This window comes from Miscanthus floridulus, chromosome 19, assembly GCF_019320115.1.
Source record: "Miscanthus floridulus cultivar M001 chromosome 19, ASM1932011v1, whole genome shotgun sequence".
Taxonomy (NCBI): domain Eukaryota; kingdom Viridiplantae; phylum Streptophyta; class Magnoliopsida; order Poales; family Poaceae; genus Miscanthus; species Miscanthus floridulus.
The window spans coordinates 10,492,205-10,519,625 of record NC_089598.1 but is presented as its reverse complement, the minus strand read 5'-3'; the positions used below and the strand labels follow the sequence as shown (position 1 = coordinate 10,519,625).

The following is a 27,421-nucleotide window of genomic DNA, read 5'->3' as shown; positions in this document are numbered from 1 at the left end:
TATGGGAGCTCGAGGATCTCGCGCCAAGATGCATGGTACAACAACTGATTGGAGGCACCAAGGGTGTGGATCTCCACCTAGCTTCTCAATCTTTGTAACCAAATCCTCTTGCTTGCAAGATCTCCTCTCTGGTCTTTTTTCCATCTTTTTCTCCTCGCTCTTGGAAACTCTTGTCTTGAGTCTTGACAGAAGGCCGAATTGTTGTCTTCCATATATAGAGCTCTTCAGTCTTCTCCTTCTCTTGTAAGCCAACACAAGAAGTGACAATCGTACCAACGGTTGGTCCACAGCTTTAGGCTACATTATTCTCTTCATGTGGGCCTATATACACATTCTTCTCCGATCCACGGTACGCATATGTGTTGTGCACATCAGTTCGTCCTCTTCATGCGTACTAACACGAAACTAGCTACTGAAGCCCTCACGAAATGTCTTGTCTGAAGTTCGGTCGCAACAAGCATGCGCAATGGCCATTTGTTTCCTTGTACAGTACAAACAACACTATTGCGTGTTTGCACTGCACAGCACTACATACCTGGCCGGATTCTGAGAGTCTAAAGCAAGTCAATGCATTCAACCTATATACAAGTAATGTGAAGATGCATAAGTAGGTAGTACGATATACTTTTTTTTTTTGAGAACACGACTTCACATGTATTTCATTAAGAAGAGGTACTAAGATATAGTGAGAAATATAATTGTTGATCACCGTATTATTGGTAGGGCTGCAGAAAGTGCCCACACAGCAGCATCCTTTGAAGTGCTACATTGCCCGTCTTTCTTCATGGAAATCATCATCTTAGCCTTTTAAGCTGGAGGACAAGGACCACATGTTTTGGACCATAAATCAAGAAGAGCCGACAGGTGCAGCGTGCAAATCCAAGTTCAACCATAAGTCTGACATGGTTATAAAAATGTTGATGGATAGAGTCTCTCTGTAACCTACCATTTGCTTTGTTCCTTGACCAGCTGGTTTCTTCGCTGCCTTGATTTGTTGTGTTGTTCCTTGACCTGTGTGTCGAGCTGGGTCGGGGCGATGTAGCGGCATTAACGGCATCGTGTAAAACTCGTCTACTCGTTCGCTTCTAAACCGTAAATCGTTTTTGCTTTTCTAGACACATAGATATATAGGCCATGTTTGGTTCTAAGCTTCTAAAATTTTTAGGAGCTAAAAGGTTTAGGAGCTTTTAGGAGGCTGCCAAAACCTCCTAAAAGAGTATTTGATTTCACCTCCTAAAACTGACTAAAAGCAATAAATACACTAGCAAAAAGATTATGCAGCCCTCCTCTTTACCCCTGCTCCTTCTCTGCTCTCGTCGTGGCCCTCGCTCTCCTCCTCCTCGCCATCTCCACGGAGGTGGCCATCTCGACGGACGGGAGCGTGAGCAGCTCCACCACGCGCTGCCACCTCGTCTTGGTCGCGGCCTTCCCCCTGCCTGTCGGGGAGCACGGGCGGCGGAGCACGGGTGGCGGCGGGGGCCGGCCCCCTTAGCCTTTGTCCATTATTTCTCTATTTGCCATCTTCTTCCTACGGCCACGGGAAAAAGAAAAGGGAAGCCCGACGATCAACGCCCAAGCCCCCGGGCGGCCGCGTCCCCGTCTCGGCAGCCGTGCCCCTAGGCCCAGCCTTGAGCCCAGTCCCGACGCGGCGATGGAGTCCCGGTCCCGTGCCCTCGAAGGCAGCGTCTCCCGCTCGCACGACGCCGGTAGCCGCGCCGCGACGCTGGTGGCCGCGCGTAGCCCTGGCAGCCACGCCGCTCATGACCGGCGCCCACGCGTGGCCCTGGCAGCCGCGCTCGCGCTCATCCGTGGCTCGCAGGCCCCGACCGCGTGGCAGCTTGTGCTCGGTGGCGTACGCAGCTACACCCGGCGGCCACGCGCTCGCCCGTGCCCCAGCGGCCAAGGCAGCTCCCGACGGCGCCCACATCCGAGGAAGGCCGCGCTCACGAGCTTCGGCGACCGCGGCCCGGCTTCCCTCCGCCCACGAGCTCGAGCGACTGTGCCCAGGCAGCTCCCGACGACCCACTCGCACACGGCGGCGACCCAGCCCCGCGCCTCCGGCGATGGCGCCCCGGCTCCGCTCCCTGCAGCTGTGGAGGCTCGGGTGGGAGAGAGAGGGGGGAGGGCAGGGCAATAAAGAAGGGGTAGTGGGGGTCCAGGATAGACTTTAGGAGCTTTTAGGAGGGGGTGGAGCTCCTAAAGTTTTTAACCCCTCCTAAAGTCTTTAAGAGCTTTTAGGGAGAGGTGTTTGGTTCTTTAGACAAATTCTATCCAGATTTTAGCTCCTAAAACTTTTAGGAGGGGTAACCAAACAGGGTCATACTATGTCTAGATATACAGTAAAAATTATGAATTAAAAACAAAACGACTTATAGTTTGAAACCGAGAAAGAACATTAATACACAAAGAAGCGCAACCCTACAGTGTTTTGGATAAATTTAAAACCATTTTGCTTTGTTTTCCAACATATATATATAACCCATTTTGTTTTCGTGTTCCAAAAAAAACGAACCTTAATTAGGTGTGTAGTTCTGTCAGCATATTTTATATACATACTTTTTCCTGAAATGATCGTGCATATATATGTATATGTATGTTCCAAACCACCTGCAGTAATCGTATTAGCAGAGGTTCTTGGTAGTAGGTACATGTCACTCTTCTACCTACACTTTGAACACACTAGTAGTCTGGTACACATGTCACTTGTACCACCCCTGCACTTTCAAGACTCTATCTAAACTCTTATTAGCTTGGTGAATTCTCGTCACTGTCCAATAGCAGCATCCATCTACCGCCACCATGCATGGTCGCCGCTATCACCAAATTCCCCCATGCATGCATGCACGCACACATGCCGTGCGGTAACAATAATTAAGCTTCTAGATTTCTGACTGCAGCTGCACGCAACTTTTCTCTGAAAACTTTTCGATGCGCGCGCGCGCACACACACACACACATTCCATACGTGCATGGGTGCGTGACACACGTGACAACCCCTGGCATAAAAATTCTCGCTTACCTAGGCTATCATGGAGCAGTATAGTAACAAAAAGCTAGGTTAAAGGTATGGAGAAGAAACAAAACCCAGATCGTGGAAGATTTTAACACCAGGGATTGACTGCGACAAGGCGATAAAAGTACTCGTCCATGTGGCACGAGCTATCTAGCAGGCAGCTGACACGAGCGGTGTCCGGTGTCGAAACATCCACCACAATATTTTCAACACCATGAGCAATGCTAAATATATATGCTCGCTCGATAAAGCTAAGTAGCAAAACTTGGTGGCCTGCCTTCACATCTCCTTTTTGGCCACCCTCTCTCCATGATATCTCTCTATAAAACAGCTGGAGGGGCCAAAGGGGCCTGCCTTTTTCCCAACTATTTTCCTCTTGTCACGACACCAGAGAACGATTTCCATATAAATTAACAGCGCAGCGAAAAACTAATAATAAGGATTCTTTAGATCCTGTTTGGATTCATTGGTGCTAATATAGCTAAAAAGGCACAACTATTAGCTAGCTAATCATCAGTAGAGGTTGTTTGAATCTACTAGTGCTAATAGTTAACTAGCTAGTAGCTAAAAGGCTACTAACTAGTAGGTAGCTAATCATTCGTAGAGGCTAGCTATTTGGATCCAACTGCTAATAGGTGGTTGAATGAATAATTAGAACCTGTCAGCACCCTTTCATCAACTAATGAACTAATTTTTAGCATCTACACTTGCTAATAGTAATCAAGTTTGGAGGCATGTGTTTGGATTTCTACATGCTAACTATTAGTACTAATGGGTCCAAACGAGTCTATATAAATCCTCACGGTAGTTAACAATTAATGCACCACACGAGCTAGCACTAGAAATGACAAATGAGATGAAATGATATCACACCTCACTGCACTAGAAAACCCAAAAGCGGTTTGTAATAATATAGCAAGCTATATAGCTTAGTTACAAATGGTAGATGCATGGACAATAATGTATATATATGTTCTCTACTAGCTAACTACCACGCTGTCCTTTAATCACAATGTCTTTTTTTTTCCTCCGTTTCTTTGTGCTTACACACAGATGGACCACACTGCCACTGCACACCTCGAGCGAGCGAGCTCAAGCTCAGCTCACTTTGGAGTTTGGACGGACACGCATCAGCAACAGCTCCTGTACGTCTGTCCGGCCATAGATGTATGTCTCCCTAGGATTTATTCATGCACGTACGTACGTGTGTAGTATGTACGTACACGTGTGCGTCCTAGCGTGCAATACGTACGTACGGCGGCCATGCACTACGGGAGCACGGCGCACTAGCTAGGGCACGCACGCATGCATGTTACTGGTCGAGTAGTTAGTGGTGCGGCATGCAAGCATGCATGCATGCATACGCCATGGATGTCGGGGCTAGCTGTTGGTCGGCAACTAGATCGACTAGACGTTGTTCATCGTCAAGTCCTCGTGCAACGCCGACACCGACCTCGCCAGGCTCCACAGGTCGCCGTCGACGGCGGCGGAAGCATGCGCGGACGAGGAGGAGGAGAAGGTGGCGGCGGCGGCGGCGCTGGGCTCGAAGTCGAAGAAGGCGGCCATGTTCTTGGACGCGTCGGAGAGGCCGTTGAGCTCGTACGCGGCGAGCCGGTCCAGCGCGTCCCAGTCGGCGATCCCCGAGGCATCGGCGGCGGCGCCGTACTCGCACGCCCCCGGCGGGCTCGGGAGCAGCCCGCCGCCGCAGGCGTGCTCGAGGGGCGGGAGCTTCATGAACTTCCCGTAGAGGCCGCCGGCGGGGGCAGGACAAGCGGCGGTCGTCGTAGCAGCTGCTGCAGCAACGTGGTGGTGGTGATGATGGTCCAGCAGCACCGGCTTGGTGTCCGGCTGCTTGCTGCCGCCGCCCATGTACTGCAGGATGTGGTCGAGGGCGTCGTCGCTGGCGGAGTGCTGCAGCATCGCCTGCGCCTGCTGCTTGTTGGAGTAGTCGCTGACGGTTACCGACGAGCAGTGGCTCGGGCTGCTCTCCATGGGCGCCGCCGCTGCTGCCATTTTGGATCCTGCTGCTGTCACGCCGCCGGCGCCGCTGCTCTGGCCGTGGTGCACGAGGTTCTTCTTCTTAAAAACTCTGCAGATCACCCACCCCTCCTGCTCCTGCGTTGCTTGGTCTCCCGCCGCGCCACGGATCTGCATGCACCAAGTTCACCAATTCATCAGCAAACATACATGAGATCGATCAATTTGCGTGAAAAAGAATAAAGCAAGACATATAAAGTCAATACTACAAGTATGAAGGGAGTCGCTATATTCCAGGTGGCTGAATTTTCAGGCCACGATCTTAAACAACCAACTAGTACAAAATCGACGGGACAAATCATGAGTCACAATTCATAATTTCTTATATAGTGAAACAATAACAAAATTACAATAGTCCGGCATTAAAATCAGGCAGCTAACATATACAGGGACTGAAGGGTTAATTCTCAGCATGCATGCAATTAGTTATCTGTCTAGATTATTACTGGCAATCTATAGTGGTGTGTGTGTGTGTGATGCTGCATGGTAAATTTGTTTTCCTTATAGGGTTAAAGGTTGGAAATCTGAAGCATCCAAAGCTGGATGGTCCATTTCTGCAAAAGGAGTTAGCTAGCTAGCTGCATGCTGCTCCAATATAATCCCGGTGGTACCACTACCACACTACCTAAATAAGCAGATAATAGCCTAGCTAGAACCACATGCAAGATATCGATCTGCATGATGATCACTCATTCTTTAGAGAGCCAGCCAGCTCAAAAGCTGCCTGCCCTCTCTGTCGTCGCCGTCGGTCCTCCTCAGCAGGGTTGACCACCGGAAAGGAAAAGACACTACACAGAATATACGGTACAGACACTTGTCTGTCGTATGCCCGTTGTCCACGAGTGCAGCTAGTGCAGGTACGCATCCTTGTGTGGAAGTCGTCGCTGCACCTGGACCTGGACCAGCAGGAAGCAGGCCATGCATATCTCTATCTCGCTCGTCGTCACTAATCATGCACGTATGTACACACGCTTGTTTGGCAGTGGCCGTTCGTTAGAGATAGAGCACTGGATCAGCAGAGCAGTCGCCGTAGGTTAGCATGCAGGTCATCAGGGGCAGGTGGTACAGCAGCATTCCCTTTCTGTGTGTGTCCTACACTCCTGATGCTGTCCCGGCCGGGGCCGGCGGCCGGCGGCGTGCGGTGGTGGTACAGGTACGGTACGGCCGTGTGTGGTTGGCTCGCCGGCCGCGTGCGTGCGTACGTGGGGCAGGCGTCGTCTGCGATCTTGCTGGTGGCGCGCGGATCGGGCTGTGTGTGCGTGGCCAGGCCAGGGCCGCCTGCCGCGCCCAATCCAACCACCCCGAGGCCAGGCCAGGCTGCAGCGGGCCGGCCGGGCTACCTAAGCTAATGGCTGGTCGTTCCTTGAAACGTACTGCAGCAGCACGAACCTACCCAACCTAGCCTCGTCCGTCCGTCCCCTTTCCTTTGCTGTGGTGACGACGACGACGACAGCGAGAGTGAAAGCAACACTCCCACTCGCGGGAGGGACATGCCTGCCCCATTTCCAACAACCAACCAATCAGCTTGGCAGCGCCATGGATCGCGACCTCAGCTACAGCAGTCACGCGCGCGCACACACACACACTAGTCGTCGTCTTTCCCTCTCTCTAGCTACTACGCGTACGATCGAGAAGAAGCTAGCCTGCTTCTTCGTCCTCGTCGTGGCCGTCGCCGCCGTCGTGGTCACTTGAACAGTTGCATGCAAGTTCGTACGTACGTACGTACGTACACTCGTACAGGGACTAGCTATAGCTACCTGCTAGATCAGATAGTAGTAGTACAAAGAGAGTAGTAGTACGTACTGCGGTAGGAAGAGCAGGCAGCGGCGACGAGGTGTAGTAGGGATGATCGGCGGCGGCGGTGGCCGGGTGGTGCGCGACACTACCGGCAGCGTCGGCGTCGAGCGCCGCCTCGAGGCGGTACTCGTGCATGATCCAGTCGGACTTCTGGCCGTGCGGGGCGCGGCCCTTGTAGAAGACGAGCGTCTTGCGCATGCCGATGCGGCGGGCGCCCGAGGCGTAGATGGCCTTGTCGCGGCCGGTGGCCTTCCAGAACCCGGCGGCGGTGGCGCGGTTCGTGCGCGTCCCCGTCGGGTACTTCTTGTCCTTGTGGCTGAAGAAGTACCAGTCGTTCTGGGGGCCAGAACCGATGCGGCACTTCTCTGCACAGAATCGGAGAGATGTCCGTCCATCAGCACAGACAGCAGGCGACCACCAGCTGCAAGCCTATGCATTGCCCAATGAGACACGTAAAGCACGCACCTTGGATGTCCCATGGCTCGAGCTTGTTGAGGTCGACGTCGCGGATGACGTCAAGGTCGATGCGCTCCGACGCCACCTTCTTCTTCAGGTAGTAGGTCAGCAGCTCCTCCTCCGTCGGGTGGAACCGGAACCCCGGCGGCACCACCGACTGCCCGTTCACCGAGATGCTCATGATCGATCGATCGGCCACCAAGCAGCTATAGTGGCTAAGAGTATGAGGAACTAGCAACAAGGAAGAAGAGAAGAGAAGAAGAAGAATGGTCTGTCTGTGTGTAGTGTCAGAGTACGATGATTCAGACGTCGACTACCGCCATTTGGTACATGGATGGCAGAAGAAGAAGAAGAAGAAGAAGGAGCTAGCAGTAGTAGCAGGCAAAGGGAACGAATGATCGATGATGTGATTGTATTCGGCCGGAGCCGGAGCTGGTGATGGGGGCCGGGAAGCCGGGTACAAGAAAACAAGCTACAATGGAGGTGGTTATATACAGCTCCCGCTGACACCGCCTAGTGGGATTAGTTTCGCCAGGCTAGGGAAGTGCCACCAACCATGAGAGAGAGCAACCAAAGTTGTGGGACCCCGGCCGGCCAGCCATGGAACCGAGCAGAGAGAGGGAGCATGAAAGAAACGGAACAAGGAGAGGCAGGCCCGGCCGCGGCAGCGAGCGCAGAAGAGGAGCGGCGAAAGGCGAGCGGCCGCCATCGGCTGCCGTGACGCACGACCTTAAAAATCTCTGGGAAAAGCACGCCTGACGCCGGCCCGGCCGGGGTGAAATCTGCCCATAATGTCGGGCGCACAACAAAACCACCGCGGCAACGGCAACCACCACACACTGCTGCTGCTTCTGCTGCTGCAGTAACAACATCCATACCATTGGTGGCATTGGCAACAGCAACAGAAAGGGATATGCTGTGCTACCTCTTCCTTCCAGCTGGCCTACCTGTAGTTCCGGCTGTTTCAACTTTCAACTTTCAAGGTCTTTCCAAAAAAAAAAACTTTCAACTTTCAAGAGTACGGTTGATGATTTTGTAACATAAGTAGCAAAGCAAGAAACAAGAGAGTGTGTGAATGAATATTAAAACCAGCTTCGGTTGCACTTGCAGCTAGCTGCTTCCGCTTGTAGCTGCTGGAGAGAGATGAAAAGAAAAGGGTTTAGGGCCTCTTTGGTTTCCATAAGTAAGGTGACTAAAAATCAGTGACTTATAAGTCATGTCTGTTTGGTTGTAGATGACTTATAAGCTAGCTCACTAAATGTGTGGGCCCCATGCGGAAAAGGGTGACTTATAAGTTTTAAGCAGGGGTGAACCAACTTAAAACTTATAAGCAGGGGTAACTTATAAGTTGATGGTGTTTGGCAAAATAAGTCACTTATTTCACTTTTTAACTTATAAATAGATGATTTATTTGAAACCAAACAGGCCCTTATTATATAGTACTGGTTTTGGTTGCATTGCACTTTGATGGACAAAAAGATATATAGTACTGGTACGAACTAGTAGCATAGCAGGATATCAGAGAATAAGCTACACACGGCAAGCAAGCCAACAATAGCTTTTTGACTTATTGTTCAGGAAAACGATAAAAACGTATTTCTCTCACGCGCATATGCATGTTTTTGTTGCCGCGGTTAGTTCAGTTGTAGTGTTCATCACTTAAATCTTTTTGTGCAAATTTGTCTCCCCCATCTCTCTTTTTTCCATGATGTATGTGCAAAAGAGCGCAAGGAAATCGATGGGCCGGCGGGGACTCCATCGATCAATCAATAAAAGAAATAAATTATCCTTGACAGTAATCGCCCCCAGATTAGTCATCACACGTGAGAACAACAGGTGCTGACTTTTAACTTCCAATTATTGTCTAGTAGTTAATAAATCCGCCAATTAATTGTGACTAAAAAAACATTGGGAGATTTGATCTTTGTTGCACTGACATTTCGTGATGCACGGTTTTTATTGTTTGCAAGTTGTTGTGCTTACGTTTATTGCTTTATGGAAAATGGGAAAGATCCAACTACTTGATAATTGGGGAAACACTTGTTCATTTAGGGCCTGTTCGGTTCCTGGGGAACCATAGCCTAGAACTAATCCAGCCAGGATTGTGTGTCCAATTTGTATAAGTTTCCTCCAGTCGGAATAGTTCCTGCCTCTGTTCCAGGTCAAACGAACGAGCCCTTAGACTTTTTTTAGCCAGGAAGGCAAGAAGCCTAGCTGCATAAGGTCTCGTTCGGCTGGGTGGTTATTTGGGAATCATTCCCAGCCGAACGGTTTCTTCGAAAATTTGAATAGCGTCGGAACCGTTCCACCGTTCCGGAAGAAACGAACGGAGCCTAATTAATTACTATATGGATTCAATCCGCATCGCTCGCTGTCATGCTTCCATGCATACCTGACCTAGTATTATATATCTCCAAGCTAACACCAATAGTCCATATATAAATAAACAGGTGGCTGCAGCAATTCTTTTGACAAATTGGTCTGGTTGCCGTACGTGCATTATTGAAGGTTTCTTGTGTGTCACAGATTTATTAAACATCACGATGTATGATAGTAGTAGTACTCATTTTTTCTATTATCGAAAATGGACACTTCCTTGTATTTCACTGAAATTATATTATAAATAAAGCTAGTGGCTTGTTGTTATATCCTACTGGTAGTATTTGAATTGTTGTCGCTCATGCGCCATAGGGTTGAGTACTCATAGCCAAAGGATCTAGAACCGTAGCTTGCGACATTGCTTGAGGACACTAAGTTATTCTTGAGATTTGGAAGTTCAAAAAAAATTCTAAGAAAATAAATTGGAAAAGGCATGGGAAAGCATGCTAAGGAGGTTTAGCATGCATTTGGTTCGGAGACATGATGGGATGGGATGGACCGAACCTAGTTTTTAGGAATGGAACGACTTCTCTTCTATGTTTGTTAAGAGGATGGAGTGGTCACAGTTTTCTGTTTGATATGAGGGATAAAGGGGAATGGGATGGATGGCGTATTCAACATCATTGTGCACTGTTTGTAGTTAATGAGACCCATGTATTTGTGGCAGAACCACCCGAAATAGCGTACTTACGGAGGCGCTCGTCTTCCACCAGACACTGAGCACCCCGAAGGCAACTACAACGAGCGGTGTCCGTCGGGCACACCCCGAGGGAGAACCCGAAAGATCCACATTTTTCCCAAGGATCCAATAATGAAAACAAGTTACAACACAAGTCCATCTCATACATTAGAGTTTTCTTAGAAAGTACATTATTACAATACCAAATACAGAGTGCGGAATGATAAACAACGGAATATTAAAAGATAACATCTAGCAATAAGATAACGAGGATTTCGTCTGAGCCCACCAGAAGAATCCTCCACACAAGGTACTCCTCAAGCATCACCTGCAACAGGACTAAATAAACCCTGAGTACACAATGTACTCGCAAGACTTATCCGACCAGTGGGAATACTTTTCTGACTCCAAGGAATATGCTAGGCTTTATGGTTTGCTGGTTATCTTTTAGCAAAAAAGCAATACTAATAGTGAGTCCTTATTGATACATTATTATCATCAGCCGTATTAAGTTTTCATCTAGTCAATCTATATAAGCATCTATTCTACTTTCAAGCAAGAGTTGAGCAATCGATACTGTTCCTTCTCCTTTTGTCCACTTACAGTTCTTACTACGGTGCTAAACCGCAGACAAGCCGTACCGGATAACCCGGCGATTCGCGAATCAATGTGCCCAGCTAGGTGCCCCGAAGACACACGCCCTGCTTGTACCCCAGGCACAAGCAGGACTAACCCACCACTCTCCTGTCCTGGGTGTCCAGGTCCCTGTCCAAACTTGGACTCCAAGTTCCCATCCAAACTTGGACTCCAAGCCCCCGCCTCTGAGTCCCGGACTCAGTACAGTGCAAGGACCTCCACCACCTCCTCTTCCCATCAGTCGGTCTGGAAAGAGCTAGATCCGCGACAAGAGAGCAGCAAGTCTTCCCTGCGCCCATACCCAAGTATGTGCTTGGGACAATAATCTGTGACTTGCCTAGAGTCATATGCAACGACCGGTCCTTAATCGACACAGACAGGGAAAAAGTGTAACCGAGCCATGCCCTGTTGGCCGTAGGACACAACCCCTCACACCCACCAGTACCAAATCAACATCCCTGTCCGGTCACCATTTTCCTTTCCATTATTTCATCATGATATCATAGTTTAATCACCTATTTGCGAGTAACGGCAGGTTACTCACGCTACCGACATCCTGAGCATAGCAACTACTCGACCTGTACTAGTAGGACTCATGGTGGATATATTTATGCATATAGTTTCCATAAAATGCCTGTAACGTAAGTGCAGATCATATAATATATTAAGTGGCCATTTAAAAATAGGGGTTATGCATCGGGGCTTGCCTTGGGCAGGTGCTGGGTCAGCAAAGTCAGTACCAACAGGCTCCTGGGCTCCCTCCTGTGCGAAGAGCTCCTCCTTGTACTCCTCGATCACCTCATCGTACTCCGGCTCACCGACGGGTACGAAGTCTACCTGTTCGTGATCTACATGAAATGACGATGCAATGATTAACACTACGGCAACATAAATTCTCAATGCAAAAGTACCTCTATTAAACTACTAAGTGATATCTACCCACTAAGGTCTAAGCTACGTACCAGCACTACTATCAAGTATGAACGTGTCATACATTCTCACGGTGACTACGGATACTCCTACTCCTAATGCCAGTTTACGATACATACACTAAAGCAAGGATAATAACTACGCCATTAAATGACTCGCTCTACGGTTACCAATTTTTATAGCAAGTATATAAAGGTCTAAGGACCCTACTGTAACAATTTCAAAGCTAAAGCTATTGTCGCCACAATAATTCTTGCAATTATTGATCGATATAATTCTAAGCTTTCTATCTAAATCTTATGAGCCTACCATCCTAACAGCTAATGGTGAACTAACTGTACTAACAGGTAGATGATATTTTTGCGAACCTAACAAACTTAGTTTCACTATTTTTGGACAACCATGCAATTTAATACAATTTATCGAAGTTGGATTCATAACATAAAATAAATAAGCATTTCTAATTCCTGGAAATAAGGAAAACCAAAACCTCGGTCGCCTTCGCGCGGCCCACGCGGAGGCGCGGCCCAGCCGGCCAATGGCCCGCGGCGGGGACGGCCCGCTCGCGAAGGCGATTATGCACGGGTGAAAGCTCTAGTTTGGTTTTGGTTAATTGATGAAACCCTAAGTGCTAACCTAGTTTATCAAGATGATTATGAGATAGGTAGCACTACTCCAAGTGATGAAGCAATGGCGAAGATCATGACAATGGTGATGGCATGGTGATGGTCAAATGCTTAAACTTGGAAAAGAATAAAGAAAAAAACAAAAGGCTCAAGGCAAAGGTATAAAATGTAGGAGCCATGTTGTTTTAGTGATAAAGACACTTAGTGAGTGTGATCACATTTAGGATAGATAGCCGTACTATTAAGAGGAGTGAAACTCGTATCGGAATGCGGTTATCAAAGTGCCACTAGATGCTCTAACTCATTGCATATGCATTTAGGATCTAGTGGAGTGCTAACACCCTTGAAAATGTTTGTGAAAATATGCTAACACTTGTGCACAAGGTGATACACTTGGTGGTGTTGGCACATCTACAAAGGAGGTGGTGTTTGCAGGGTTGAGATGGGTTTGGGTCCCTCTCTTTCGACGCTTTCAGGAAAATGGAATGCCTATTTTCTATTGCGCCGGATGCAAATTCTTGTGGTTGGCTCATTGGAGCAAGGGTGAAGAAGTTAGAAGTGAAAACAAGTTGATCGCGAAGACGCTGGCGTCGGTCAACTGACCGAACGCTGGACCTAAGATGCACCGGACGCTGGTTTCTACGTTCGGTCAAACTGACATGGCGACACAGTGACTAGGGTTTAGCACCGGACGCTGGACCTTAGATGCACCGGACGCTGGTTTTTGCGTTTGGCCAAACTGACATGGCGACACAGTGACTAGGGTTTAGCACCAGACGCTGGTCTATGTCCGGTCAAGGTGGACCGGACGCGTCCAATCGAAGAAAACCGGATTTGGACCCTTACTGTAAACGACCGGACGCTGGTGGTTCAGCGTCTGGTCAGTTTTGCCAGAGCGTCCGGTCAGTTAATAGCCGTTGTGATCTGGCGGCTCAAGTTTAACTCAGAATGACACGTGGCTTACATCTATGGACCGGACGCTGTGTCCAGGGTCCGGTCAGTATGACCAAAGCGTCCGGTCAGAGCGCATTTTGCCCAGTGAAGGGGTACAACGGCTCTATTTGATGGGGGCTCTATTTATAGCCCCATGGCCGGCTCAAGGGACAACTCTTGCACATTTTCATTGATATAGCAACCTTGTGAGCTTAGCAAAAGACCTCCCACTCATCTCCATCATTGATTCATCATCTTTGTGAGATTGGGAGAGAATCCAAGTGCATTGCTTGAGTGATTGCATCTAGAGGCACATGGTATTCATGTTGCGCTGTGGATTTCGCTTGTTACTCTTGGTGGTTGCCACCACCTAGATGGCTCGGTGCAGCGGTGGAGGATCAGCACGAGTTGGTGATTGTTCATGGCCGTCTTCGGTGATTGTGAGGGGAGTTGTACCTTCCCCGGCGGAGCGCCGAAAGGTAACTCTAGTAAATTGCTCGTGTCATTGAGTTACCTCACTTGTGGGTCGGTTCTTGCGGTGTCCAATTGTGTGGATGAGGTTTGTGAAACACCTCTTAGCCGTCGAACCACCAAGTGTTGGTCGACACAACGGGGACTAGCGTGTTGGCAAGCACGTGAACCTCAGGAGAAAAATTGGTTGTCTCTTGTCATTTGCATTTTTCCGGTGATTGGCTTAATCTTCATCTTGTGATTGGTTCATCCCCTACACGGTGGTATAATCACCCTACTCACCTATTTACATTCTTGCAAACTAGTTGATACAAGCTCTTTAGTGTAATTAGAATTGAGAGCTTACTTTATTATTGTCATTCATCTAGTTGCGCCCTTTAGAGTAGCAAGATTGAGAGCTCTTAGTGAGTAGTTACATAGCAAGTTTTGGTGCCTAAGTAATCATTGCAACTAGAATTATTGGATAGGTGGCTTGCAACCCTTGTAGAGCTAGAGCAAGTTTGCATTACGCTATTTGTCATACTAATCAAATTGCTCTAGTTGATTTGTAGTTTTTTTAAATAGGCTATTCACCCCCCCCCCTAGCCATATTAGGACCTTTCAATAGGCACCCCCAAACTACAATGAATTCGCAGCCAACTCTAAGTCACTATTTCATCAGTCTACACTTTTACAGCAGCACCCTCCGAACTATTCGTCCTCTCCCCGGCAATGCCCCTGCGGCCACCCGCGCCCACCGGCACGACGGGACTGGCACCGACGATCCACGTCGGCCACCCTAGCCCTCCCCCTACCAAAATAACGAGCCGACACTCACCTATGCACGAACGCGAAGCGCAGGGCGGAGACACACGCACCGAGACATCGCAACGGGCTCGGACCACGACGGTAGGCACCCTGCAAGTACGGCGGTGCCGTTCCGGTGAACATCAGCACGGCCAGGCCAAAACAAGCAGCGGACGAGCACTAGCGACTCACCATGGAACTGAAAGGCGCGAAGGATCGATCGGAGATGGCTCAGGCCGAGCCGGCCACGTGCGCACGATGAGTGCGGCAGAGCATGGCAATGGCACGGCCGCATCACGGGCTACACTACGGTGGTAGGGCCTAGGCTGTGGTGAGCATGGTGACAACCTACTGGAGGAGATCCTAGTAGCGCTAGGAATTGGATCGAGCTGCTTTGGTGGCGATGATAGCCGACGGCGCAGGCACTCCTGGTCTTAAGGACCCAGAAACTCACCTTTTCAAAATTAGGACCTATGGCAGAGCTACAGTCGGCTATGCGGGGTCGGTAGGGCAGCAAGCTACCTAGCGGAGTCGGAAATGTGCTCAATTTGAAACGAGGCGCTGCTGCCACGGTGAATTTGACGGAGTCGTCACGGTGGGCATGGAGACAGCGGCGGCAGGGGAGGTCATGGCACGGCATGGCTCGTCTACGGATGTCAACGCAAGGTACCGACGTGCCTAGCCATGGGGAGCATCAGGACATGCTCCAGACAGCCGTCTGCACGGCTGCTGCAGCAAAGCGATGAGACGCGTCCTGGCGCCGCGGCGGGTAGTGCCAGCCAACAGACACCACGACGCGATGTTGAGGTGACGGTGAAGCAGGCAGTTGTCCAGCACGCAAGCAGCCAAGGAAGTCAATGGCACGTACCGAGCGTAGCCGCGGGCGACGCGAACGTGGGACCCGGTGCGACGACGGCCACAGCGGGGCAGGGCAAGGCGCTGGCAGAGCACGGCCGGCGACCAGGGCGCAACGCATCGACTAGCGAGGCGAGCAGCAGCGGGGCAGAGGTCGTAGGCGGGCAGGACGCGCAGGTTGTGCGCGTGCATGGCGCAGTGAGCGCAGCCGGGCGTGGCGGTGGGTTCTGGCCCGCGTGGCAGAGCGCGCTGGCAAGCAGGTGGTGACCGCGCTCAGGACTCAGTTAGGGGCCGTGCATGGTTTTTAAAGCGGTTAGAAAACGCGTATGCCGTTTTCCAAACGCTAAGCTAATTGCTAGATGCGCAAAGGGGTACAGCGAGTCATCAAACACAGTCGCGACATTGCGCTACTCCTTAAGCCAGTTGTTCTACAAATAATGCCAAAGATGGCTTCGTCGACCTCTTCAAAAACTTACGCGGAGGACGTCGATTCGAATGGTTTCGTGTCGAATCCCAAACCCGACCCCCAGGACGTACTCGCTAGCCATCCATGTCTTCAACCGCACATTTTTATCGCCGTTCGCAAAACGTTTTATAACATTTTGTTTTAACAAGAATTCAATTAAGATAATAAACACGTTATGTGACACAAAACTTAACATTTGCTTTCCCATTTTGTAAAAATGTTTCAATGCCAAACATTGATTATAAAGCCTGTCATACACATATGCACATAATTCATATGCTTACGAAATGTTTCAGCAAAACATTACAATGTAACACCAGGGTGTTACAAATCTACCCCCCTAAAACAAAATCTCGACCTGAGATTTCATGTGCCTAGTGTGAGAAAAAGGTAGGGAGTACATTTGGTGCAAAACTAACTATCCGATCCTGAGAGGAGGTGGGGGCAATGCATTGATAAGTAGCTCTCTTTCCCCAGGTGGCTTCGTCCTCTAAATGGTTTTGCCATTGTACCTTGTAAAACTTTATCACCCTGTTCCTGGTCACTCTCTCCTTCTCATCCAAGATTTTTATAGGATGCTCCACATAAGACAGATCAGGTTGGAGCGGAAGTCCTTCTATTTCCACAGATTCTTTAGGAACTCGTAGGCATTTCTTCAGTTGCGAGACATGAAATACATTGTGAACTGCCGAGAGAATTTCAGGGAGTTGGAGACGATAAGCAATGGGACCACACTACCTCAACACCTTGTATGGACCCACATACCGAGGGGATAACTTGCCATGGATACCAAACCGATGTACCCCTCTCATAGGAGATACCTTGATATACACATAATCCCCAGCTGCAAATTCCAAAGGTCTTCTTCGCTTATCTGCGTAAGCCTTCTGTCGACTCTGAGCTGACTTTAAGTGTTCACAAATTATATTTACTTTCTCTTGAGCCTCCTTTATGAAATCAGGCCTGAAGTACCCACGGTCTCCTACTTCAACCCAGTTTAGTGGCGTCCTACACTTCTGTCCATATAAAGCTTCAAATGGTGCCATATGGATACTCTCCTGATAGCTGTTATTATAAGAAAATTCAGCCAGCTTCAAACACTGATCCCACTTCTCAGGAAAAGAGATGGTACAAGCCCGCAGCATATCCTCGAGCACCTGGTTCACCCTTTCAGTCTGACTATCAGTCTGTGGGTGGTATGCCAAGCTTCTGAGAAGACGAGTACCCAAACACTCCTGGAGTTTCTCCCAGAAATGAGAGACAAAAACTGACCCTCTATCAGAGATGATGGTGAGAGGAACTCCATGTAGGGTCACAATCCGATCAAAGTATAACTCCACATACTTCTTGGCATTATATCTAGTGTCCACCGGAAGGAAGTGGGCAGACTTGGTGAGACGGTCCACAATGACCCAAATAGAATCAAAACCAGAGGAGGTGCGGGGTAAACCCACAATGAAATCTAGGGAAATATCCTCCCATTTCCAAACAGGAATGGGCAAGGGCTGCAGGTATCTAGGAGTACGCATATGATCTGCCTTGACTCTACCACAAGTGTCACACTCCGCAACGAACTGGGTGATATCTTGCTTCATGTATGACCACCAGTACAGTTTGCGTAGATCATGGTACATCTTGTTGCTACCAGGGTGGATAGACAGCTTGGAATGATGGGCTTCTTTTAAAATCTTTCTTTTTAGCTCTTCGTTAGACGGAACCACCAGTCTATTCTTGTATCTCACGACTCCCAGGTCATCAATGCTAAAATGAGGTCCACGTCCTTCAGCTAGCAACTTCTTGATGTGAGGAATCTCTTCGGGGTCTTCCTTTTGTTCCCGAATAATTTGCTCCAGCAACTCTGAGGTCAATGCAATCTGAGCTAGCACCTCTGTGTGGTGAAGTGACAAGGGTATTTCCTCAACCTGATGCGACTTACGACTTAAGGCATCAGCTACCACATTGGCTTTTCCTAGATGATAGTGGACTTCCAAATTATAATCCTTGATCAACTCTAACCATCTCCTTTGCCTCATGTTCAACTCAGACTGAGTGAAAATATACTTAAGGCTCTTGTGGTCAGTGAAGATATGTACTTTGTTGCCCAACAAATAATGCCTCCAAGTCTTCAGAGAGTGAACTACAGCAGCTAGCTCTAAATCATGGGTAGGGTAGTTCACCTCGTGCTTCTTCAGTTGGTGCGAAGCATAAGCTATCACACGCCCCTCTTACATAAGCACACACCCCAATCCCATCTTCGAGGCATCACAGTAAACATCAAAGGGCCTCTCAATATCAGGTTGAGCCAATACAGGAGCAGTGGTCAGAAAAGTCTTCAGGGACTGAAAAGCTTCTTCACAAGCTGGACTCCAAACAAACTTAGCTTCTTTCTGGAGCAGCTTAGTCATGGGCTGGGCTATCTTGGAGAAATTAGGGATGAAACGCCGATAGTATCCAGCTAGCCCAAGGAACTGACGGATCTGGTGTACAGACCTAGGAGACTTCCAATCTAATACATCTTGCACCTTGCTGGGATCCACAGAAACGCCCTTGGGTGTCAACACATGTCCTAAAAACTACACTCGATCTAACCAAAACTCGCACTTGCTGAATTGAGCATACAGCTGGTGCTCCCTTAGTCGAGTTAGGACTATCTGGAGGTGACAGGCATGCTCTTCATCATTCTTGGAATAGATCAAGATGTCATCGACAAATACTACCATAAACTTATCCAACTCCGGCATGAAGACTGAGTTCATCAGGTACATGAAGAAAGCCGGGGCATTGGTGAGACCGAAAGACATCACTAGGTACTCATACAACCCATACCTAGTAGAGAAAGCTATCCTTGGTATATCCTGTGGCCTGATCTTGATCTGATGGTAGCCCGATCGGAGATCTATCTTCGAGAACACCGTGGCACCAGCTAACTGATCAAATAAAGTATCTATGCGGGGCAAAGGGTACTTGTTCTTAACTGTTATCGCATTGAGGGGGCGGTAATCCACACACATCCACAGAGTACCATCCTTCTTCTTCACAAAAATCGTGGGACAACCCCATGGTGAAGAACTTGGGTGGATGAAACCCTTGTCCATCAACTCCTCTAGTTGTTTCTTCATTTCTACCAGTTCTCTTGGAGCCATGCGGTATGGATGCCTAGAGATAGGAGCAGTACCAGGCTCAAGCTCAATGGATAATTCTACCTCACAGTCCGGTGGCAATCCAGGAAGATCTTCAGGGAAAACATCTGGGAATTCACATACTACTGGAATGGAGGTAAGATCAGGAACAGCTTCAGCATGGGCAGCAACAGGTAAGACTGGTTCTGAGGGTACGATGAGAGACATCCTATCCTCAGAAGAAGGAAGCCGTAACTCTACACTTCTTCTCCTCATATCCAATACTACCCCATACACCCGTAACCAGTTCATTCCAAGAATAGCATTAATGCCTTGCCCAGGCATTATCATGAACTGTAGACGGTAAGTGTGGGTGGCTAATACCAAACTTATTGTATCCGTGTGGGTGTTGATGAACATCTGAGAACCCATAGTACGGATCTTATAGGCATACGATATAGCCAATAGTGATAAGTTGTGCCGCTCTACAAACCCCATGCTCATAAAGGAATGCGATGCACCAGAATCAAACAACACCAAAGCTGGATGGGATTCGATGGTAAACATACCAGCCATAATTGTCTCCTGCTGCACAGCTTGCTGAGCATCCATGAAGTGCACCTGACTAGATCTGCTGGGCACCTTCCTCTTGATGAAAGTCCTCTTAATAAGCTTGGAATTTGCAGACGGCTGAGACGACTGAGTTGCCTACTGCTAAGGACACTCCCTAGCATAGTGGCCATCCTTGTCACACTTGAAACAAGCACCAGGCTTGTTTCCGAATCCCTGACGAGGTGGGACCTGCTGTCCCTGAGCCTACTAGGGCTGCACCTACTGCTGAGGTGCCTTGTACTGAGTAGCAGAAGTCTACGATGTCTGCTGGGGTGACCGGAACGGAGGCCCGCCGGATGGTTGATAGGGCCCCCACCTAACAATTTGGACCTTCTGAGTATGAGGATGGCTGGAGGATCCAGCTGCCACTCGCTTCCACTTCCAATCCACCTAAGATGCCCGCTGAAAACCCTCAAGAGCAATGGCGGCGTTCATCAGTGCCCCAAAGGTCTGATCATTCCCCAGGTATAGTTTCTCCTGAAGAGCAGGAGTGAGACCACGAAAGAAGCGATCCCTCTTCTTGTCATCCGTGTCCACCTGACTACCAGCATACTGATCCAAGTGGTTAAACTAGGTCACATACTCATTACCGTCCTGCTCCCCTGACGTAGCTCTATGAACTCGGTCACCTTCTGGTGGATAACACCAGCAGGTATGAAGAACTAGCGGAAGGCGGTGGAGAACTCCTGCCATGTTGCCGGGTGATCTGGCAGCTCTGCGGCCTAGAAAGTCTCCCACCAGGCACCTACGGATCCCAAAAGTTGTTGGGACGCAAAGTGCATCTTCTGCTCGTTGGCCACTCCAAGCAGCCGAAACTTCTGCTCCAGCGTGCGAAGCCAGTGCTCCACCTCCAACGGATCGTCTGACGGTGTGAACGTGGGCGGGTGGGTCTTGAGGAAGTCCTGGTAAGAGGACTATACCTCAGGATGGCGAGCACCACCCCCATTCCCACCGTTGCCCCCAGGTACTCCACGGGTGAGACCAGCGACGGCCTATGCCATAATCTCCATGGCACAAGCTATCTCCTACCGAGCAGCGGCTGACTCCTAGCGAGCAGCCAACAACTCCACCATGACCTCCGCGGTGGACAGCGGTGGAGGCGGTGGTGGCGGTGGGAAAGGATGAGGAACCAAAGGTGGAACCTCCCGAGCTCCCTCGTTGTCATGCTCAAAGGCCCGAGCACTGTCACCATGGCCCTCGTTGGCCGCTCCTAAACTGGTGCTCCCACGTCTGGACCTTAGATTCATCTGTAAGAGAGACGAACCATCCATTAGGACACCTTCCCGATCAGGATCCAGGGATTAAAGAAATGGCAGCACATTTATTAAAGCATTCATTAAGTTAGTTCTACCAATTTACTACTTTCATTATACGTGAAGGGGGATTCCTAGTTCAAGTAAGATGCTATTATATGATGCATGCTTCGACCTATACGTTCACTCAAGCCGGAATATAGCGGCGTTCGTAACATTTTCGGCACATCACACACTCACTTTCCGTATACTAAGCGATTTCTTACGTCACGTAAGTTAGTGTACCTGTAGAAAACTGATTAGATAAAACCAGTGCCACTATCTTAGATACACCATATAGTTAGGGCATTATACTTATATAACTCACTTAATCGCATCCTATTTTTCGCAAACTTTTGTTGGTCAAACTTTTAGTTTTGTAAAAGAGTGAGGAAACTCGTGACTATTATTGGCTCTGGTACCAACTATGGTAGAACCACTAGAAATAGCGTACTTACGGAGGCGCTCATCTTCCACCAGACACTGAGCACCCCGAAAGCAACTACAACGAGCGATGTCCGTCGGGCACACCCCGAGGGAGAACCCGAAAGATCCACATTTTTTTCCCAAGGATCCAATAATGAAAACGAGTTACAACACAAGTCCATCTCATATATTAGAGTTTTCTTAGAAAGTACATTATTACAATACCAAATACAGAGTGCGGAATGATAAATAGCGGAATATTAAAAGATAACATCTAGCGATAAGATAACGAGGATTTCGTCTAAGCCCACCAGAAGAATCCTCCACACAAGGTACTCCTCAAGCATCACGTGCAACAGGGCTAAATAAACCCTGAGTACACAATGTACTCGCAAGACTTATCTGACCAGTGGAAATACTTTCCCGACTCCAAGGAATATGCTAGGCTTTATGGTTTGCTGGTTATCTTTTAGCAAAAAAACAATACTAATAGTGAGTCCTTATTGATACATTATTATCATCAACCATATTAAGTTTTCATCTAGTCAATCTATATAAGCACCTGTTCTACTTTCAAGCAAGAGTTGAGCAATCGATACTGTTCCTTCTCCTTTTGTCCACTTACAGTTCTTACTACGGTGCTAAACCGCAGACAAGCCGTACCGGATAACCCGACGATTCATGAATCAATGTGCCCAGCTGGGTGCCCCGAAGACACATGCCCCGCTTGTACCCCAGGCACAAGCAGGACTAACCCACCACTCTCCTATCCCGGGTGTCCAGGTCCCTGTCCAAACTTGGACTCTAAGTCCCCGTCCAAACTTGGACTCCAAGCCCCCGCCTCTGAGTCCCGGACTCAGTGCGGTGCAAGGACCTCCACCACCTCCTCTTCCCATCAGTCGGTCTAGAAAGAGCTAGATCCACGACAAGAGAGCAGCAAGTCTTCCCTATGCCCATACCCAAGTATGTGCTCGGGACAATAATCTGTGACTTGCCTAGAGTCATATGCAACGACCGGTCCTTAATCGACACAGACAGGAAAAAAGTGTAACTGGGCCATGCCCTGTTGGCCGCAGGACACAACCCCTCACACCCACCAGTACCAAATCAACATCCCTGTCCGGTCACCATTTTCCTTTCCATTATTTCATCATGATATCATAGTTTAATCACCTATTTGTGAGTAACGGCAGGTTACTCATGCTACCGACATCCTGAGCATAGCAACTACTCGACCTGTACTAGAAGGACTCATGGTGGATATATTTATGTATATAGTTTCCATAAAATGCCTGTAACGTCAGTGCAGATCATATAATATATTAAGTGACCATTTAAAAATAGGGGTTATGCACCGGGGCTTGCCTTGGGCAGGTGCCGGGTCAGCAAAGTCAGTACCAATAGGCTCCTGGGCTTCTTCCTGTGTGAAGAGCTCCTCCTTGTACTCCTCGATCACCTCGTCGTACTCCGGCTCACCGACGGGTACGAAGTCTACCTTTTCGTGATCTACATGAAATGACGATGCAATGATTAACACTACGGCAACAGAAATTCTCAATGCAAAAGTACCTCTATTAAACTACTAAGTGATATCTACCCACTAAGGTCTAAGCTACGTACCAGCACTACTATCAAGTATGAACGTGTCATACATTCTCATGGTGACTACGGATACTCCTACTCCTAATGCCAGTTTACGATACATACACTAAAGCAAGGGTAATAACTACGCCATTAAACGACTCGCTCTACGGTTACCAATTTTTACAGCAAGTATATAAAGGTCTAAGGACCCTACTGTAACAATTTCAAAGCTAAAGCTATTGTCGGTTCGCCACAACAATTCTTGCAATTATTGATCGATATAATTCTAAGCTTTCTATCTAAATCTTATGAGACTACCATCCTAATAGCTAATGGTGAACTAACTGTACTAACAGGTAGATGACATTTTTGCGAACCTAACAAACTTAGTTTCGCTATTTTTGGACAACCATGCAATTTAATACGATTTATCGAAGTTGGATTCATAACATAAAATAAATAAGCATTTGTAATTCCCGGAAATAAGGAAAACCGAAACCTCGGTCGCCGGCCCACAACGCGTGGCTCGGCCCAGCGCTCCCTCCCGCCCACGCGCGACAGCAGGCCTTTGCGCGGCCCACGCGGAGGCGCGGCCCAGCCGGCCAACGGCCCACGGCGGGGACGGCCCGCGTGCGAAGGCAATTATGCACGGGCACCCCCGAACTACAATGAATTCGCAGCCAACTCTAAGTCACTATTTCATTAGTCTACGCTTTTACAGCAGCACCCTCCGAACTATTCGTCCTCTCCCCGGCGACGCCCCTGCGGCCACCTGCGCCCACCGGTGCGACAGGACTGGCACCGACAATCCACGCCGGCCACCCCAGCCCTCCCTCTACCAAAATAACGAGCCAACACTCACCTATGCGCGAACGTGAAGCGCAGGGCGGAGACACACGCACCGAGACGTCGCGGCGGGCTCGGACCACGATGGCGGGCACCCTGCAAGTACGACGGTGCCGTTCCGGTGAACATCAGCACAGCCAGGGCAAAACAAGTAGCGGACGAGCACCAGCGACTCACCACGAAACCGAAAGGCGCGAAGGATCGATCGGAGATGGCTCAGGCCGAGCCGGCCACGTGCGCACGATGAGTGCGGCAGAGCACGGCAATGGCACGGCCGCGTCACGGGCTACACTACGGCGGTAGGGCCTAGGCTGTGGTGAGCATGGTGACAACCTACTGGAGGAGATCCTAGTAGCGCTAGGAATTGGACCAAGCTGCTTTGGTGGCGATGATAGCCGACGGCGCAGGCACTCCTGGTCTTAAGGACCCAGAAACTCACCTTTTCAAAATTAGGACCTATGGCAGAGCTACAGTCGGCTATGCGGGGTCAGTAGGGCAGCAAGCTACCTAGCGGAGTCGGAAACATGCTCAATTTGAAACGAGGCGCTGCTGCCACGGTGAATTTGATGGAGTCGTCACGGCGGGCATGGAGACAGCGGCAGCAGGGGAGGTCATGGCACGGCATGGCTCGTCTGCGGATGTCAACACAAGGTACCGACGTGCCTGGCCATGGGGAGCATCAGGACGTGCTCCAGACAGTCGTCCGCATGGCCGCTGCAGCAAAGCGACGAGACGCGTCCTGGCGCCGCGGCGGGTAGTGCCAGCCAACGGACACCGCGACGCGATGCCGAGGTGACGGTGAAGCAGGCAGTTGTCCAGCGCGCAAGCAGCCAAGGAAGCCAATGGCGCGTACCGCTCGTAGCCGCTGGCAACGCGAACGTGGGACCCGGTGCGACGACGGACACAGCGGGGCAGGGCAAGGCGCTGGCAGAGCACGGCCAGCGGCCAAGGCGCAACGCGTCGGCTGGTGAGTCGAGCAGCAGCGGGGCAGAGGTCGCAGGCGGGCAGGACGCGCAGGTCGTGCGCGTGCACGGCGCAGTGAGCGCAACCGGGCGCGGCGGTGGGTTCTGGCCCGCGCGGCAGAGCGCGCTGGCAAGCAGGTGGTGACCACGCTCAGGACTCAGTTAGGGGCCGTGCACGGTTTTTAAAGTGGTTAGAAAACGCGTACGCCGTTTTCCAAACGCTAAGCTAATTGCTAGATGCGCAAAGGGGTACAGCGAGTCATCAAACACAGTCGCGACATTGCGCTACTCCTTAAGCCAATTGTTCTACAAATAATGCCAAAGATGACTTCATCGACCTCTTCAAAAACTTACGCAGAGGACATCGATTCGAATGGTTTCGCGTCGAATCCCAAACCCGACCCCCGGGACGTACTCGCTAGCCATCCATGTCTTCAACCGCACATTTTTATCGCCGTTCGCAAAACGTGTTATAACATTTTGTTTTAACAAGAATTCGATTAAGATAATAAACACGTTATGTGACACGAAACATAACATTTGCTTTCCCATTTCGTAAAAATGTTTCAATGCCAAACATTGATTATAAAGCCTGTCATACACATATGCACATAATTCAGATGCTTACGAAATGTTTCAGCAAAACATTACAATGTAACACCAGGGTGTTACAGTATTAATCTCTAGACCACATTATTTCTCTTTTATATACAAAAAAACTCCTTCCATGGCCCAGGTGGCATCGCTGCCGCGCCCCCACGCGGGCCACACACGAGCTCACTGGAGCGCTCCACCGCCCTATGCAGGAGCTCGATGACAGGGAGGATGAGGACACCTCAACCGCAAGCTCCGGGATGGAGACCTCAAGAACTCCGGTGTCACGCGGGAGCTCGCCATCTGCATGATGTCCGCCTGATAAGATCCGGTCCCATGACCTACAGTCGTCTTGTCTACCAACGACCCTGCTCGGCACGGCCACCGCTACGCCCAATGCTGGCCACACCTACCCTATTCACCCGGTTCGTCACCTGTGCCTTGGCCTCGGCCACTCGACCGAGCGAGACAGACACGCAACGACGTGGATAAGGGACGAGGTTGTCCCCTCGATTTGTAGGGATGGGATGACCCCAGATCTGGAGGAATATTTCCTCTAGGGACGGTCCGATCCTATATCATCCCCATATGGAACACCACGAAAGACGGTCTCACCCTAACCTATCCCCCGTCACCTATCCCCCGTCGTCCTCCCAACCAAAGACTTGTAGGTTTTGAGTATGGTTGAAAATTGTAAGTTGAAATTTGGAAAAGTCAAATCTCTGTGGTGCAACCTTCTTAATAAATTTGGTTTGGAAACCTTTTTGTAACTACTTCAGATCAAGTGAGGATTTATCATGAGAAAACCAAGGTGGAGCTAGGAGTGGAAGTGATGGACAATGACGTTTTTTTAAAAAAAAACTGTAACTCGAGGTTGATTCTTTTTTGCTCAAAAACCTTCTAAGTTGGGTTGCTAGATTAGACTGAAAATTTCTGATGGGAAGGCGAGGGTGGATCGATCTAAGGTAGATGGGGATGGCTTTTCTGTGTGATGTTTCAAAAAAAAATGCTTGAAACCTTAAAAATTTGGGTTGGAAACTTCAAAAGTTTAGTGTTTGAGTAAGCTTGGAAATTGCAATGTGAAATTTGGAAAAATTTAAGTTGGGTTAATTTGGAAGCCTTTTTGCTAGCTCAGTGTATTGAGAATTTCTAAGGCCAAGGTGTAGGTGGCTGGTGGATAGGTAGGGTTCTTTTTGGAATAGTAAGTTGAGAACAATGATTTCTTTTTTGCTCAAAACCTTCTAATAAGTTGCGTTTAAAACTTTTCTCTCTAGTTTGGATTGAAAATATCTCATGAGAGGGCCAAGGTGGAGCAAAGGTGCAGAGAGATAGACACAAGCAAAGCTTATTAATTTGTTGTGACATTGTATTGCGATACTTGGGAAAAAATGCTTTGAAACCTTCAGAAGGTACTAGGTTGGAAACTTTTCACTAGTTCAGATTGGAAAATTCTCATGAGAGAGACAAGGTAGAGATAGTAGTGGAGCCGTGGAGGTGGATAGACAATTAATGAGGTTTTTTTTAAAAAATTGCAGTGTGATATTAGGAAATTGTTGGCTTGAAATTTCCTGCTAGTGGGTTATTTTCTGCTAGTAGGAATTGAAAGTTTCTTTTGATGGAAAAGATCAAGGTGGAGCTAAGTTGAGGTAGATGTACAAGGAGGAATTTCTTGAAAAAAAATATAAGGTGTGATTTGTATTTTGAACTTGGTTTTGAAGTAAAAATTTTGAACTCGCAACTAGGAGTGGGTGTGGATACATGGACAGGGAGGAACCTTTTTTAAAAAAAAAAATTGTAAGGTGGAATTTGATTTTTTTTTTTTTTGCCAAGTCCTCCTTATAATTATAAATTTGGGTTTCAAATCGAACTTTCCCACTGGTTCATGCATGTTGAAAACTCCTCATCATAGTTAGTTATATTGT

At 49.0% G+C, this 27,421-nt stretch overlaps 1 protein-coding gene across 1 annotated transcript; it reads right to left on the bottom strand.

Annotated features, from left to right (window-relative positions):
- Positions 1-3,891: 3,891 nt before the first annotated feature.
- LOC136527903 (NAC domain-containing protein 66-like) lies at positions 3,892-7,952 on the bottom strand. The gene is made up of 3 exons (XM_066520763.1): positions 7,313-7,952; positions 6,854-7,212; positions 3,892-5,161 (listed from the first exon to the last, which is right to left on the bottom strand). Exons 1-3 carry the CDS (start codon positions 7,482-7,484, stop codon positions 4,421-4,423), a joined length of 1,272 nt encoding a protein of 423 aa, XP_066376860.1. The 5' UTR covers positions 7,485-7,952; the 3' UTR covers positions 3,892-4,420.
- Between the last annotated feature and the right edge of the window lie 19,469 nt (positions 7,953-27,421).

What these genes read in the sequence shown, in the direction of transcription:
- LOC136527903 (XM_066520763.1), bottom strand. Translation starts at nt 7,484, where the DNA reads ATGAGCATCTCGGTGAACGGGCAGTCGGTGGTGCCGCCGGGGTTCCGG. An exon ending in CGAGCCATGGGACATCCAAG is followed by an intron (nt 7,213 to 7,312) that starts GTGCGTGCTTTA and finishes GATTCTGTGCAG; the next exon opens with AGAAGTGCCGCATCGGTTCT. An exon ending in TGCCTGCTCTTCCTACCGCA is followed by an intron (nt 5,162 to 6,853) that starts GTACGTACTACT and finishes TGGTGCATGCAG; the next exon opens with ATCCGTGGCGCGGCGGGAGA.